General features: G+C 36.4%; 1 protein-coding gene across 3 annotated transcripts in view; it reads right to left on the reverse strand.

Annotated features, from left to right (window-relative positions):
- The window catches only part of UNC5C (unc-5 netrin receptor C), a 400,598-nt gene that overhangs the window by 42,648 nt on the left and 344,252 nt on the right, over nt 1–13,698 (reverse strand). For all 3 annotated transcript variants that reach the window (XM_074275498.1, XM_074275500.1, XM_074275497.1), the window contains 2 exons: nt 13,277–13,445; nt 4,358–4,591 (listed from right to left, as the gene is read on the reverse strand). In XM_074275498.1, the coding sequence (XP_074131599.1) occupies nt 4,358–4,591; nt 13,277–13,445 (403 nt within the window). The remainder of the gene's footprint in view (nt 1–4,357; nt 4,592–13,276; nt 13,446–13,698) is intronic.

The raw sequence follows: 13,698 nt of genomic DNA on the forward strand, positions 1-13,698 counted from the left end.
TGTTACATATTTCCAAAATGTTTATAGTTCACACTCCAGCAGTAGCAACTTAGTCAGCCTGATCCATCATGGGAATAAACCCTCCAATATTGGCCATGTCTGTCACTTTTGTATTTGCCAATTTAATGAGTGAAATGGGAACTCCAGTTATCTTTTCTGAATTTCTATTGTTAGTGGCTTGGAGCATTTTTTCAGGTGATTATTGACTGTATTTGTTCTTTGAAATAGTAAATTTTTAGACAGCATTCAAATTAGCTATAAATACACATTACTATGGACACAGCAACAAATCTGAACTTCATATTCCTGATCATCCTGGGCATATTACCTGGTTCTACCCCATCTTTCAATCTTATCTCGTACTATTCATACTTTGTCTACTCCAGACTAACAGGATCACCCTTGGTCTGCTGTCTCATGTTTGGACTTATATATACCATGTGAATTCACTAATGTGTGAAATGAAAATAAAACATGACTTTGTGTTTGAGAACCAACTGTGGAGTCAAAAAGACCTGGATTTAAGTCTCCCCCTTTGCCACAAACTGGTATTTTGATCTCGTACAAATCAATTACCCTCTGAGCTTCCAAGGCAACCCTCTATGATTATATATTGCAGAGCAAATGCCAATATGCATCTAGCTGAGAATTCCTTACACAAATAAAATCATAGAGCCAAACTAATCATAATTAATAACATCTCAATACAATTAATAAGATTGTATTGAGGATACAAAAGGGAAAAAAGAAATTCCAGTCTATCCCTTCTCAGAGTTCACCATTTAGTAGGAAAATGTGGAATGCAACAAGTACAACAAGCACATTGTGTTGCAATCCAACATTGAGTTTCAATCCTACATTACATCTATATTTGTAAATGGATTTTTCAAAAGAAATCATAACACGTTTCAAACAGAATTGATCATCTTCCTTGACTCCTAAACTTCTCCTTTCCATCTAATTTATCTATTTCTATTAAATGTAGTACTTTTTTTTCTAGTCACCCAGATTCCCATTCTTGGTAATAATATCCTAGCATTTCTGCGTTCACTTACCACCTTCTATAAGTACTTTAAAATTTGCAAAGTGAGCTACATTTATTAACTCAGATTCTTATTTAAGGTTTTGAGTTCCTAATTCTATCATTCTCTCCTTCTCTTCTCTCCCTTCCTTGAGATAGCAAGCAATCAGGCATTGGTTATACATATGCTATTATATATAACATTTCCATATTAGTCATTTTGTATAAGAAGATTTAAAAAAATAAAAAAGAAAGTGGAAAACAGAATTTTTTAGCCTGTAATTAATCAATATAAGCTCTTTCTCTGGAGGTGGATAGTAAGTTTCATCATTAGTACTTGGGATTATCTTGGATCATTGTATTGTTGAGAATAACTGTCATTCACAATTCTTCACCACATAATATTGATGTTATTGTGTACAACATTCTCTTGGTTCTGTTCACTTCACTAAGCATTAGTTCATGTTAGTCTTTCTGAGTGCTTCTGAAATCATTTTCTTGTAAACTCATTATTATCATTACCATCATATAGATGAAAAAACTGAGGCACAGAAGTTAAACTTGCTTAATGTCTTCTTGAATGCAAGCCAACCCCTCTATCACTTGTCATCTACATTTCTCTCTCTCGTTTAAGGTCTCCGTTTCAGGCCGGGGCCCTTCTAGTGACCATTAGTCCATGCCACCCTTCTCCGGTCTCTATTGCTGCCATCACTACTATGTCCTTCATGCGGGGATCTCCTACATGTCTCTTTATTCCAATCTGTTGCCATACTTTATCAAGTTTATCTCTATGACATCTTCCATATCCATTCCTTTCTTCCTACTTATGCTAAAACCAACCTAATTCTGTCTTAAATTAGACAACTTCTAGCATAGATTATTGTAATAATTTGCTAAATTATCTCCCTGCATCCAGTATCCCCTGGCCAACACTACCTCCATAGAGCTAATAAATTGATGTTTCTAAAGTAGAAAGGTGGCCGTGTCATCTCCTCACTTTAGAAACTTCAGTGTCTCCCTATCATTTTTAGTGTAAAAGACAAATTTGCTTTTTGGAATTTAAATGCCTTCATAAACCAGTCTACTTTTCTAGACCAATTGCATCCCTGCCATCAGACATGGTGTTTAGCCAAATTGGCCTATCAACTATTTTTGTGCACATGATATTCTATCTCCCATCTCTGTGCCTTTGCCTGTGGTATATAGTTGGAAAGCTTTCCTGCCCTGCCTTCACTTGATATAAATTTTTGCTTCCTTCAAAGCTCAGTTCTTATGCCACTTCCTTACCAGGCCTAATCAGATCCACTTACTTGTATGTGCCCCCACTTTGAAAAAAAACTTACACAAATTTTGATTTTCTTTGTCTCTGTGCATTTTGTATACTCCACTGTCTCCTCTAAAAGAAAAAGGCTTAAGAAAATGATGTTCCATTTTTGTTTTAAATCCCCAGAACTGAGCACAATACCCAACACAGAGAGTAGGTGCTCAAGGCATGTTTGTTGGCATGAAATGAAGGGGTCAAAGAAAATTTCAGGAGGAAGAAGAAACAGTGTGTATTAGAAAGACCAATGAAGTTGGAATCAAAAATGTGTGTTTTAAAACCAGTTGTTTCTATTTACTATCAAATTAGATATTAGACACTGAGACTAATTGGCCATCAAAGTCCCTTCTTCTTTGAAAGTCAATGTACAATTTCACCAGGAAGCAACAGCAAAGGCTTCCTTACAGAGACGACACATTTGCCTAACCATGAAGGATGATAAGAATTTCATTTAACAGAGGAAATGAAGGAGTGGATTCCAGGCTTGGGGTATGGCCTGCAAAAATTTAGAAGCATATTGAGCTTGGGGGATAGTTTATATAATTGGATGAATGGGAGCAATTGAAATCTGATTGTTGCCAGATTGTAGAGGATTTTAAAGGTTAGTTTAAGGAGTTTAAGGAATTTATATTTTATTTTATAAGAAACAAGGAGCCATGGAAATTTTTGAGCAGGAGAGGGATCTTTTCATTTTGATGATCATTTTGGCAACTATGTGAAGGATGTCCTAGAAAGGAGAGATACTTGAAGAAAAGAATCCAGAAGACCAATTAAAAGGTTGTTGTTATAATGGAAATGCAAAGGGATCAGAATCTGAATTAGAGTGGTAGCAATGTAAGTAGTAGAGGAAAGGAGAATGGCAAGGATATTGGAGAGATAAAATCAATAGGACATAACAATTGGTTATATGTGAGCAATTAAAGGTGGTCAATAAGGGAAGGAAGAGTCAAAGTTCTCCAAGTATGAAGAGCAAATGACTACACTAGGCAAGTCAACTCATCAGCTTCCTCTTATGTAGAATTGAATTAATATCTGTAACATTTCCCCCATTAGGAGAAAATGAGATTTATGTATGTAAATTATTCTGAAAATTTCATAGTACTTTATAAATGCCATTTATTACTACCATGAACAGAAATAGGGAAGCTGAGAGAAGGCTCAGGTTTAAAGGAGAATTTGACCACTTCAGTCTGAACATGCTCATAGAATGTGCCCAAGTTTTTCAATAGCTCCGACATATGGGAATGGAAGATCTCAGGGAACAGACTAAAGCTGGAAACAGAGTTTTGATAGTCATTCTACATAGAGAAGAGATGGCTGAATGAATGGGAGTACATATTATCACCAAGTGAGAGGAAAACAGAAGGTTGAGAATAGCATTTTGTTTATTGGTTTGAACCGAACTGAACTGAACTGACACTCATTTAGGGCACAGAAAGCAAATGTTGAGTTAGCAAAGAATATTCAGTCAGATAGAAGATGAAGCAGGAGGGAATGATTCCATGGAACCCAGGGAAAGAGAGAGTATTCAGGAAGAGTGGATTCTAAAGGGCTAAATGTTATAGAAAATTTACAAATGAATAGAACAAAGAAAAAGTTGTTGACTACTTGGTGCATTGCTTTCCCCTAAAGAAAACCTTTCCTGACTCATCCAATCCTAACTCCAAATCTACTTGTTCCTCTCTAGGTTTCTCATAATGTCTCTTCTTATAACACTCCTTACATGTCCACAATATGCCAAGCCTGGTGTTGAATGGTTCTAGGATTACAAAGGCATAAAAATGAAACAGTTTCTATTTGCTACGAGTTTACATTCTAATGAGAGTTCTTACTTTCCTTTTTAAATAATTATTTTTCTCCTATATAATAAGTATCTATTTTTGCAATAGTTTTCTTGGTTCCTCCAATACCTATTACAGCACCTACTTACCAAATATTTTTTAATTAATAGAGTAGAATGATTGAAAAAGCAAAAAGCAAACTAAAAATGACTATTGAATCAATTAGTTTCTTACCTTAAGTGCATCCTGTGTATCATCTAGACAGTAGACCCGGATGCTATATTCCAAAGATGAGCAAGACAATGGCCCAAAGATGGCAAGTTTTAGGCGCTTTGCTGCTGCTTTGGTGGTAGATTGCCCAACCAGGGCATATGTGCTCAGTGTCTCTGTGAGGATGTGGCAAGCTTCTAGGTCCAGCTGAATGTAGCAAGGGGTGGTGAAATTTTCCTCTCCAACTACTACCACATCCTGAGGGAAAATGAGAAAGCAAACATAGCTGAGGAGAATACTGCAAACTTATGGTGTACTAATGATCAGAGCAATTGGAAAGTCAAAATTTTAGTTTTCCTAGAAAAAAAGCTCCAATATACTTTGGACCTGGACCTGATTTCTTTGTGTTGAAAATACAAATACAAAATGAGACTGGGCTGGCTCCCAATGAGTTTAGGGTAGAAAGCATATATAGATGAGTGATTTTCAGTAAAATGATTTTTAGTGTGGGCTGGGGTGATATTACTAGACAGATGACAAAGTACTCATACTAGGTAGATCCACGTTTCCTGTTGTCTGTTGATAATAGGTACAAGGTATGACCTGAGGCCAGTTAGAAATAGAGGGTTAGAAGAATTTCCAATTTCTCACTTACTCACTAATCAATTCGAAAAGCTCCATGTAGGTTATGACACATAAACAGTATATGTGTGAGTATGTGCATACACATACATATATACATATGCAATATATATGTATATTTAAAATTAAAAACCAGACAAAATAAGAATTATTTTCATCATGATTGATTTTTGAACCAGTCTTCTAAATCCTGAATAATTTCCATGAGAAATACTATTAGTATATGGTATTGTTGAGCTAAGTATTTTTGCAAGAGCTGGGATTTTGAAAAAAGCAGATATTGTCAAAAATTTTCTTTTCTACAACTGTTTTTCCTATACACACACACACACACACACACACACACACACACACACACACACACACACACACAGCATCCAAAGCTCTATACTACTCTTCCCAAATAATTCTGCCAACAGGATTATAGGGGAAATAGTATATCAAAACTGAATGCTTTCAAACTACCTTCCATATGCTCAGAGGGATAAAGGCTCTCAATTAATTCCCCATCTGACACTTCAGACTCTGCACGTGGTGCAAGGTCTTTCAAATTACCTGGAGAAAAATGGAAATAAATGGAGGAGATGTATGGTAAAAACAGCTGGGAGCAGGACCAGGCTCTGCAAATAAAGGTTTAATCTCAGCTGCCTTAAGCTGCATAGCAGATGATCTGTGTGAGGCTGGGAGGCTAAGAACTGGGATCCATTAGTTTATTTTTCCCCTTAATTAGTAAACAGGTTCAGGCTCCATGACTGGAGAAAGAGACAGAAGAAACAGCCACCTCAGGTGGCTATCTGCTGACTGGGCCATGAACATTTGTGTAACTTTTGGCAAGGGTTATGTGCTGAGGGCGATAGAACCATCTGTTGGGGAGCTATTCCAAAAGAGAAAGAAGTTTGTTTATTTATTTATTTCTTCATTTAGGTATTTATAATTTATATCACACGTTTCCAAAAAGGATTAGAAAGATCTTAGTAGTTATCACAAAGCTTGGTAATTAAAAGAACAATTATTTGTTGTTGTTTTTCCTTTACCTCCACAACAGTTATATGACCCCTGAGTTTTATTCTATAACGTATTTGATAGCACATCTGTATTCTGTAGATGTATCCTGTAGTACAGCTAAACTAGACAAGTGTTTCCTTGTTTTCCATCTTTGGTTTGTATAAGCCAACCCACAATGTGGTGTATATGGTACACTTATTTCTACCTCCTACCAGCTTTTTCATTCAAGTTTTTTCTCTTACTATCACTCATTTCCTTTCAAGCTGCTTCTATTCAGTCAAGGTGGGATTCTTTCAGATTTCACAATGTGTCTGTAGAATCAATACTCTCAAGTTCTTAAGGGCTAACTCTTGTGTGGAGATAATCAGTCCTGCTAACAAGGTAGTTCATCACTTCCTACTGTTATATTTTCCATGAACAAATTAGTAACCAATACAAATTAACATTAAATAAAACATTTACTGAAAATGGAAAGCAAATGCTATTTATATAATATTCCATCTATAAACCTGGGCCCATTCTCCCAGTAATGCATATAGTGTCCATGGGGAGTATGGGAACACAAGCTAGTAGTCTCAGGGTAATAAACTTCAGATATAATAAATACATTTATCAAGAGCCATTTACAACTCTGAAACTATAGAATTTGTTATCCTTCTATTTCAGAAACTGTCAGAAGAGTTCCTTGGTAAACATAACTTCCACATGAACAAATGCCTCTATTGCTAAGCTAAGCTGATCCACTCTGTGTTAAACTGACACCTCGCCAGAAAGAGCCTCTCATTGGATAAACCAATGTGCTAAGTTGCTCAGATGCTTCACTTCTATGTTATTTGCATTGGTTATCTAGCAGTATTCCTCAACAGCAATTGTATTATCCATCACTTCTAGCTTAGGTGATGTCTTCAGCTGAAAGATATGCTCTTACAAAGAAGGCAGCAATCTTTCTCTTAATATTGATTTTAAAAGTTTCCCTTTTTTAAGCAAGCTTTTTCTTTTTTTTTTCTACCTCTCAGCAAAAATAGGTACACTGCAGAGAAATATCTTTTATCTTTTCTTCCCCTCTTCTATTTTTCTCAGCAATAAGTGACTTTTGAAAGCAAAGTATTCTTTTCAATCTTCTTAGAGGATTAGAAGATTAATTATATTAATAAAATGAGCAACTACCCTGTTGTATGCAAATTAGTTACTACTATCTCAGAAGGCAATACCCACTAGGTTCAGAACATTCAGCAATGATTTTTCCCAGAACAAGGCAGTAAACTTATGTTCTAGAGAAGTGACATTTCAAGTATCAACACACTTATACTTGGATTGTACTGTGGAATTTTACTCCTTCCTCATATTTGCTGTTATCTCCTTTACATGCTCAGAGCAGTTACCATCTTCCCCATGAAGTATTTCTTCATTTTTCTATACTTACCTTCCCACACATAATACTCAATCATTTTAATGATTTTAATGATAAATAATTTTAATTTTGCAATTATCTGTGTACATGCTACATTCCTTTAGTAGAAGGTTAGGAAGCATTTTTTGGATGGTGGGCATTTAATTTTTTTAAAGCAATGCCTGGTTCATATTTATCTAAGCAAAAAAATATTAGGAAGTAAAGGAAGAGTAAGAAAGATTGGATGATCATATTCTTTAAACAATGTCTACATTTGAAGACTCCAGAGAAAGAAAGAGGATAAGAATAAAATTTATATTATTAATTTATATTATTCTTGTCTCCTCCTAGCCAAAAAAACTTTTAGGAAGGAGTGATAACATTTTAAGAAGTTAAATAGGAATCACACCTCAGGTGGCTAGTAGAGAGAATGTGTATTCTATATCTACAAAAAAGCCGGAGGAAAGCATGAAGACTTCAGTCTAGCTTCTCACTCCAGGTCTCTCGTTCTTAATTCCTTTGGCTAGCCCAGCAAGAAAGGACTGAAGAAAGAAGTTCCTAAGGGCTTGATGATTCTTTAGCCTTCATTCCTAGCCACCCTAGAACATGGAAGCATCCAAAAGCAGTACTGCCTTGATCTGCGGCTCAGTTAAACACAATCATAGGATCACAAAACCAGAGGCAGAAAAGATGTCAGAAACCATCTATTCAATGTGCTTTTTTGTTCTTCTTCAGCCAGGATACTCTATCTCTTATCTTTCTCTTTGCGGTTTTGCACATATTTGTCAAGAGCCATTTATAGAAGGCTGAAAATCTGAAAAGGTGTACTTGAATCTGAGACAGCAGAGCAACCATTAAGGCTAATTACCAATTTGATGTGAGATGATGCTTCTACATATATTTAGATGAGATGGTTTTGTGATGGCTCTCCTCACCACTGGTGCTTGCTGAATGTGTAGTAGTGAGGTAATCATACGCAAGGATTGGAGGGCAGAGGGAGAGAGGTCAGAGTCGCTCTGCCTCAGGATGAGGAGGAGAAAGACTTGAGGCTCTGGATTCCAGTCTTTGGCAAGCTCTTGGCAGCTTGCCTGCCTCCTTCACTTCTCCCTCTAAAGACCAAGGACTTTGGTTGATCCTGACTCTGACTGATCCTGAAGCCCTCCAGGGAGCTAGTCTAGAGATTATATATTGGTACCAAGGTGGACTAAGGACCTGCACAAAGCTTGGTCGTAATTTCAGTGAAGTCCCTGTGACCTGGAAATAGGGTATTAAAATAGACAAGCAGGAAACTTTGTTAAGAGCTGAAATGGGGTAGATACTAGGAAAAGAGTTTCCCCTACCCCGAGAGAGATCTATAGAAAGCATACTTAGGTTAATAAAGAAGCAAGGTTTGCTTGTAACTTGGGAGCAGATTAGTGGACTCTTAGAAACATTAGAATAAATGTCCCCTTTGTTCTTCAAGGAAGAAGAATTAGAGGCAGATAAATGGAAACTAGTAGAAGAGCAACTATGTGACTATTACAATGATAAAGGTCTTGATTCAATTTCTAAAGAAACATTCTATATATACAACATAATATGTTCTTACAGAACATGAATTTCCTCATTTATAAAATCAACAGATTTCAGAATGAAATGTTTGTCTTTGAGAACAAGTGGCTTTGAGAACTAGTACCTCATTCAGTGCCCAGCACTTAATAAATGCGGGCAGATTGATTGATTGATGACAGCCATAAAAGGTAAAATGACCTTAAGCCCCAGGAATTCAACAAGGCATCCTATAGTTTCACTGTTCTCAGTCTTTGTAATACCATATATAGAATATTATATTCATTTCTAGAGTATTCTACCCGCTTCTAGGCAAAAATCTGACACTGTTTCGGCTGGAAGGCCTCAAGCCCATGCCATGCCATTTGGCCATTGACTGAAAGAAGTACAGATGGCAGGATAGAGGGGGAAAATGTATGGATTCAGTGGGATTGTTGCCTTCAGATAGTTGAAGAACTGTCTTGTCAATCTAGTATACTGATGGGATCACAGAATGTAGGAAGGAGACGAATGCAAAACAAAGCTGGAAGGGTAGGTAGGGATGACTTATTTAAAGGCCTTGAAAGTAGAACAGAAGAGTTTATATTTGTTCCTAAGTGCAAGAGGGAACAACTGGATTTTACTGAGCAGGGGAATGACATGAGCAGACCTGTGTTAGAAAAATCACTTTAGTAGGTGTGTGAAGGATGGATTAGAGCTGACTGAGACTTAAGTCTGGAAAATAAATTGATGTTAACTTCAACAGAATAGGAGAGGTTATTAGGGCTTGAAGTAGGATAGTGGCCATGGTAGCAAAGAGAAAGGGATGGGATGCAAGAGATATTATGGTGACAGAAATTATAAAATTTCTCAACTGATTGTATATTTGAAGTCAGGGAGAGTGAAGAGTAAAGAATAAAATTAAGGTTGTGATACGGGGGTATCTGGAATAATAAGCATACTCAACAAAAAGGGAAGTTTAGAATAGGCTTTAGATAGTACTCTTATGGATGTTCTGAATTTGAGATGTCCGTGGAACTTCTAGTTTATAATGTCCAGTTGGTAATAGGACACTAGTGGACCCTAAGCAAGAAAGTAGGACTGAATATATAGAAGTAGTTGTCATTTGCATAAGGATAATTAAATTAAGAGGATCTTGTGAGATCACCAAATGAAAGACTGTAGAACAAAGTTAGAAGAGTGCTAGATCATAGCTTTGGGATAAACACCCTCAATTCTTTCAACAACTCCTCATTTAATAGAGGTTAAGGGCTCTTCATCATTCTTATTTCCCTCCTATGCATACATTCTATAAATTGTGACTCCCAGAACCAAATATAAGGCATGGATAAGGCAGTGCACAGCGGGGCTAACATCTCCCAATGCCTAAAATCTATGCATTGTTATAAAGCAACCCACCATCACATTTTCTCTCTACCACATTACTCTTATTTGATCTTGCAGTTCTCTAAAATCCCCAGAGCAGTTCTGGAAACAAAACACATTATATAGTAGTGATGGGGGATTTCAATTATCCAGATATCTATTGACACTTTCTCACTGTCAATAGCAGAGCAGCTAATCACTTCTTGACTTATTTTAATGATAATTTCAACTTCAAAGAACGGAAGAACCAATAAGGAGAAATTCTGTTGTGTATTTTATTTTTAATAATATATAGAAATATGATGGAAACCTTTGAAGAAAAACAACCACTTCTTCCTAGAGTTTGTGAGAGAGAAGAAAAGTGTGACATGCAGCCCAGATTTTGAAAGAACAAATTTCAGAGTTCCAAGGATGGACAGATAGGATGCCTTGGACTGTAACTCTACAGGGGAAGTCAGGCCAGGAGGGATGGGGAAAGTCTCAAGAATGAAATTCTGAAGAAAAAAAGGAAAATAATTCTGATGAGGAAAGAAAAGAAGAGTTGTCTTAAGAGTCTTCTGTGCTTGCGAAAGAAACTTACACTTGTAAAAATACATACACCCACACCCACACACACATATATATGCATACGTTTATGTATGCCTAAATATGTATATACATATGTTTACATATACATATACTTACATATATATATATATATATATATATATATATATATATTTCTAAAAACCTTGGAGAGTGTAATTACTGAACGGCTTTTAGAAATATGTAAGAGCTTAAGAATAATAGGAGAGATATTGGTAGAGGTCAGATGTTTTCCTATTTTTCCAAAAAAAGGAAAGGGAAAAAGTAGCTCATAAACAATAGGCCAAGGTGCTCAACTTTAATTTTTTGGAAAACCCCAGAAGAGATCTCTTTAATAAGAGATGATTAGGACTGACTTGCATTTCCTTTTTTAAATAAGAAACAGCTTTATTTAATATTTTGTAAAGTTTGATAATAACTCATATTATTATTGTACAAATTCAGACTAGATGATAATAGAGGTAGATGCATTTGGAACTAGTTAAATGGGAGAGTAGATATTAATGATTCAAGGTCAACTTGAAAGGAGGCTGCTGATGAAATGCCCTGAACAGCTGGAACATATGTTCACATTATATGGGCTTGGCCTGTGCTTTTGTTCGTTTGTTTGTTTTTGTTGCTAAGATTGTTTTTGCTACTTTTTAAGTTTTTAATAATAATTTGAGTAAATGCAAAGGTAGCTTGTATATTCTTATGGCACCAAGCTGTACGGGAGAGTTAAAATGCTGGAAGAGAAAGTCAAGATCTAAAAGATCTTATCAGATTAGATCACTAGTCTGAATCTAGTAAAAAGGCTTAGCTGAGATAAATGTTAAATCTTGCTTTGCGGTACCAAAAATCAGTTTCAAAAGTATTGGAGGGGAAGGCAGTAATTTGTCTGAAAAAGTTCTTGGGGTTCTGGCTGACTGTAAATTCAGTAGGATATAGCAGAGTGGTGTAAATAAAAAACAAACAAAAAACAACCAAGCCAAATTATATCCTTGTGCTGTGAGTTTAGAGAGGCCACATTTCCAAGAAAGAAGTGGGAATTTGCCTGTAATACTCAGTAGATGCCAGTCTGCTCTAGAGCAGGGGTGGCAAACTCCAATAAAAACAGGGGTCACTAAACACTAAGGATCCCTGAGGGCAACATATTGACTTTGAAAGTCACATTATTATCATTGTTTGGTTTCTATGACCTTTTTGTTTATTTTGTTAAATATTTCCAGATAACATTTTAATCTGGTTTGATTGTATTTTTTGGTGTGTTTGATACCATCAAACTAAGTTTGATGACTTAATGAAAAGAGATCCAGATTTGAAATCAAAAAGACCTGCACGTAAGTCCTGCTTCTGACATATGCTGGCTATGTGACTCTGGACAAGTAAATCCCAGGGCTCTGGACAAGTCTTTAGAAATATAAATTGCATAAAGTGCTATCCTATATATATTGGTAGAGAAAGTTTTCTCATCTAAATCAATGAAATAAAATCCTCAGCCTTTGTTATTAAAACTGCTATTAAAATGTAAAAATTTCCATTTTTCATCTAATGAACATTTCTGATGTAAATCAAGTTATCATTTGAGATGTCTGCAAAGTACTTAGCACAGAACCTGGCATATAGTAGGCACTTAATAAATGTTTATTCTCTTCCTTTTCTTCTCCTTTCTCCTCTAAATATTTAAAATATAGTTAAAAACTTATTCCGATAAAAATTACTTAAGAAAAATTAGAATAGCTGGAATTCTCTATTATTCTAAGTGATAAGGGAGGAACATCATCCATTTCTGTTTTCAGTTTCCCCTTCTCAGGATGACACCACAAGCTCTAGGCCAGGGTGGTCAACTTTAATTTTTGGAAAACCCTGAAAATGAATTTCAAGACCGATACTTTCAAAGCACTCGATGGTTTTAATATTATTTTTCTCCATGTAATTTATTTTTTCTATTACTATATAAATGCGTCATAAGTAATGCAAGAGTGACTTTGTATCATGTGCCATTCAGATCAAAGGGAATGAGTCTTAGATCCCATAATCTCTTGGCCTGTGACTCAGGTGATGTCTGACCTCAAAGAGAATTGCTTTACCCCCCACCAAGGAGAATGAAAAAATGACAACTATGTGAGAACACCAGGCAAAGGTATCACTCACCATCCCTCCTATTAAAAAATGCCAAGCAGTCAATTTACCATGCGGGTCCCCAGGCCTGATGTCAAAAAAGATGGACAGGCTAAGCCAATGATGCAATACCTGTCCATTCAGACTAGGCTGAGTATGAGTAACATGTCAGTTACAACAAAATGTTTCTTTCAGGTAAATCTTCCCTCTTTTGGCCTTAAAAATGAAACAAATGGTTCCCTCAGGCACTTCCTGGGACCTTTGTTCTTTGCATCATTGAAAAGCTTTCTGGAATCCTCAGAACTCACCTCCCAGTGTCCCTGTGTGGTCTGGGTCTTCAGCTGGATCTTCCAGTCCTCTGTTTCAGGCTCTGCACAGTGATGCATGCTAAGAATGACAGGTCGAGTCAGCAATGCTCCAGGAGGCCCACAGCTCACCACCGGGGTCAAAAGCGTCTGATTGTCTTCTACTGGGGGCCTGGTGGGACAGAAGAAATATTCCAAAAAGGAAGGGAATGCAAAAAGAAGAAGCCTTTCCCCAGACACTTTGCATTTGCAACAATAGAGTTCAAGCTTTTCCTTTTTTTCCTTTTGGTGAAAATCTTCCCCCTCCCGGTTTGCAGTTTGCAGCAATTTGAGGCAACTGGGAGTAAGATCGTCAACTAGCATTTAATAGGTGTCTACTATTTGTCAGGCATTGTGCTAAGCATTTGGGATACAAAGAAAGGTAA

This window comes from Sminthopsis crassicaudata, chromosome 6 (assembly GCF_048593235.1).
Source record: "Sminthopsis crassicaudata isolate SCR6 chromosome 6, ASM4859323v1, whole genome shotgun sequence".
NCBI lineage: Eukaryota > Metazoa > Chordata > Mammalia > Dasyuromorphia > Dasyuridae > Sminthopsis > Sminthopsis crassicaudata.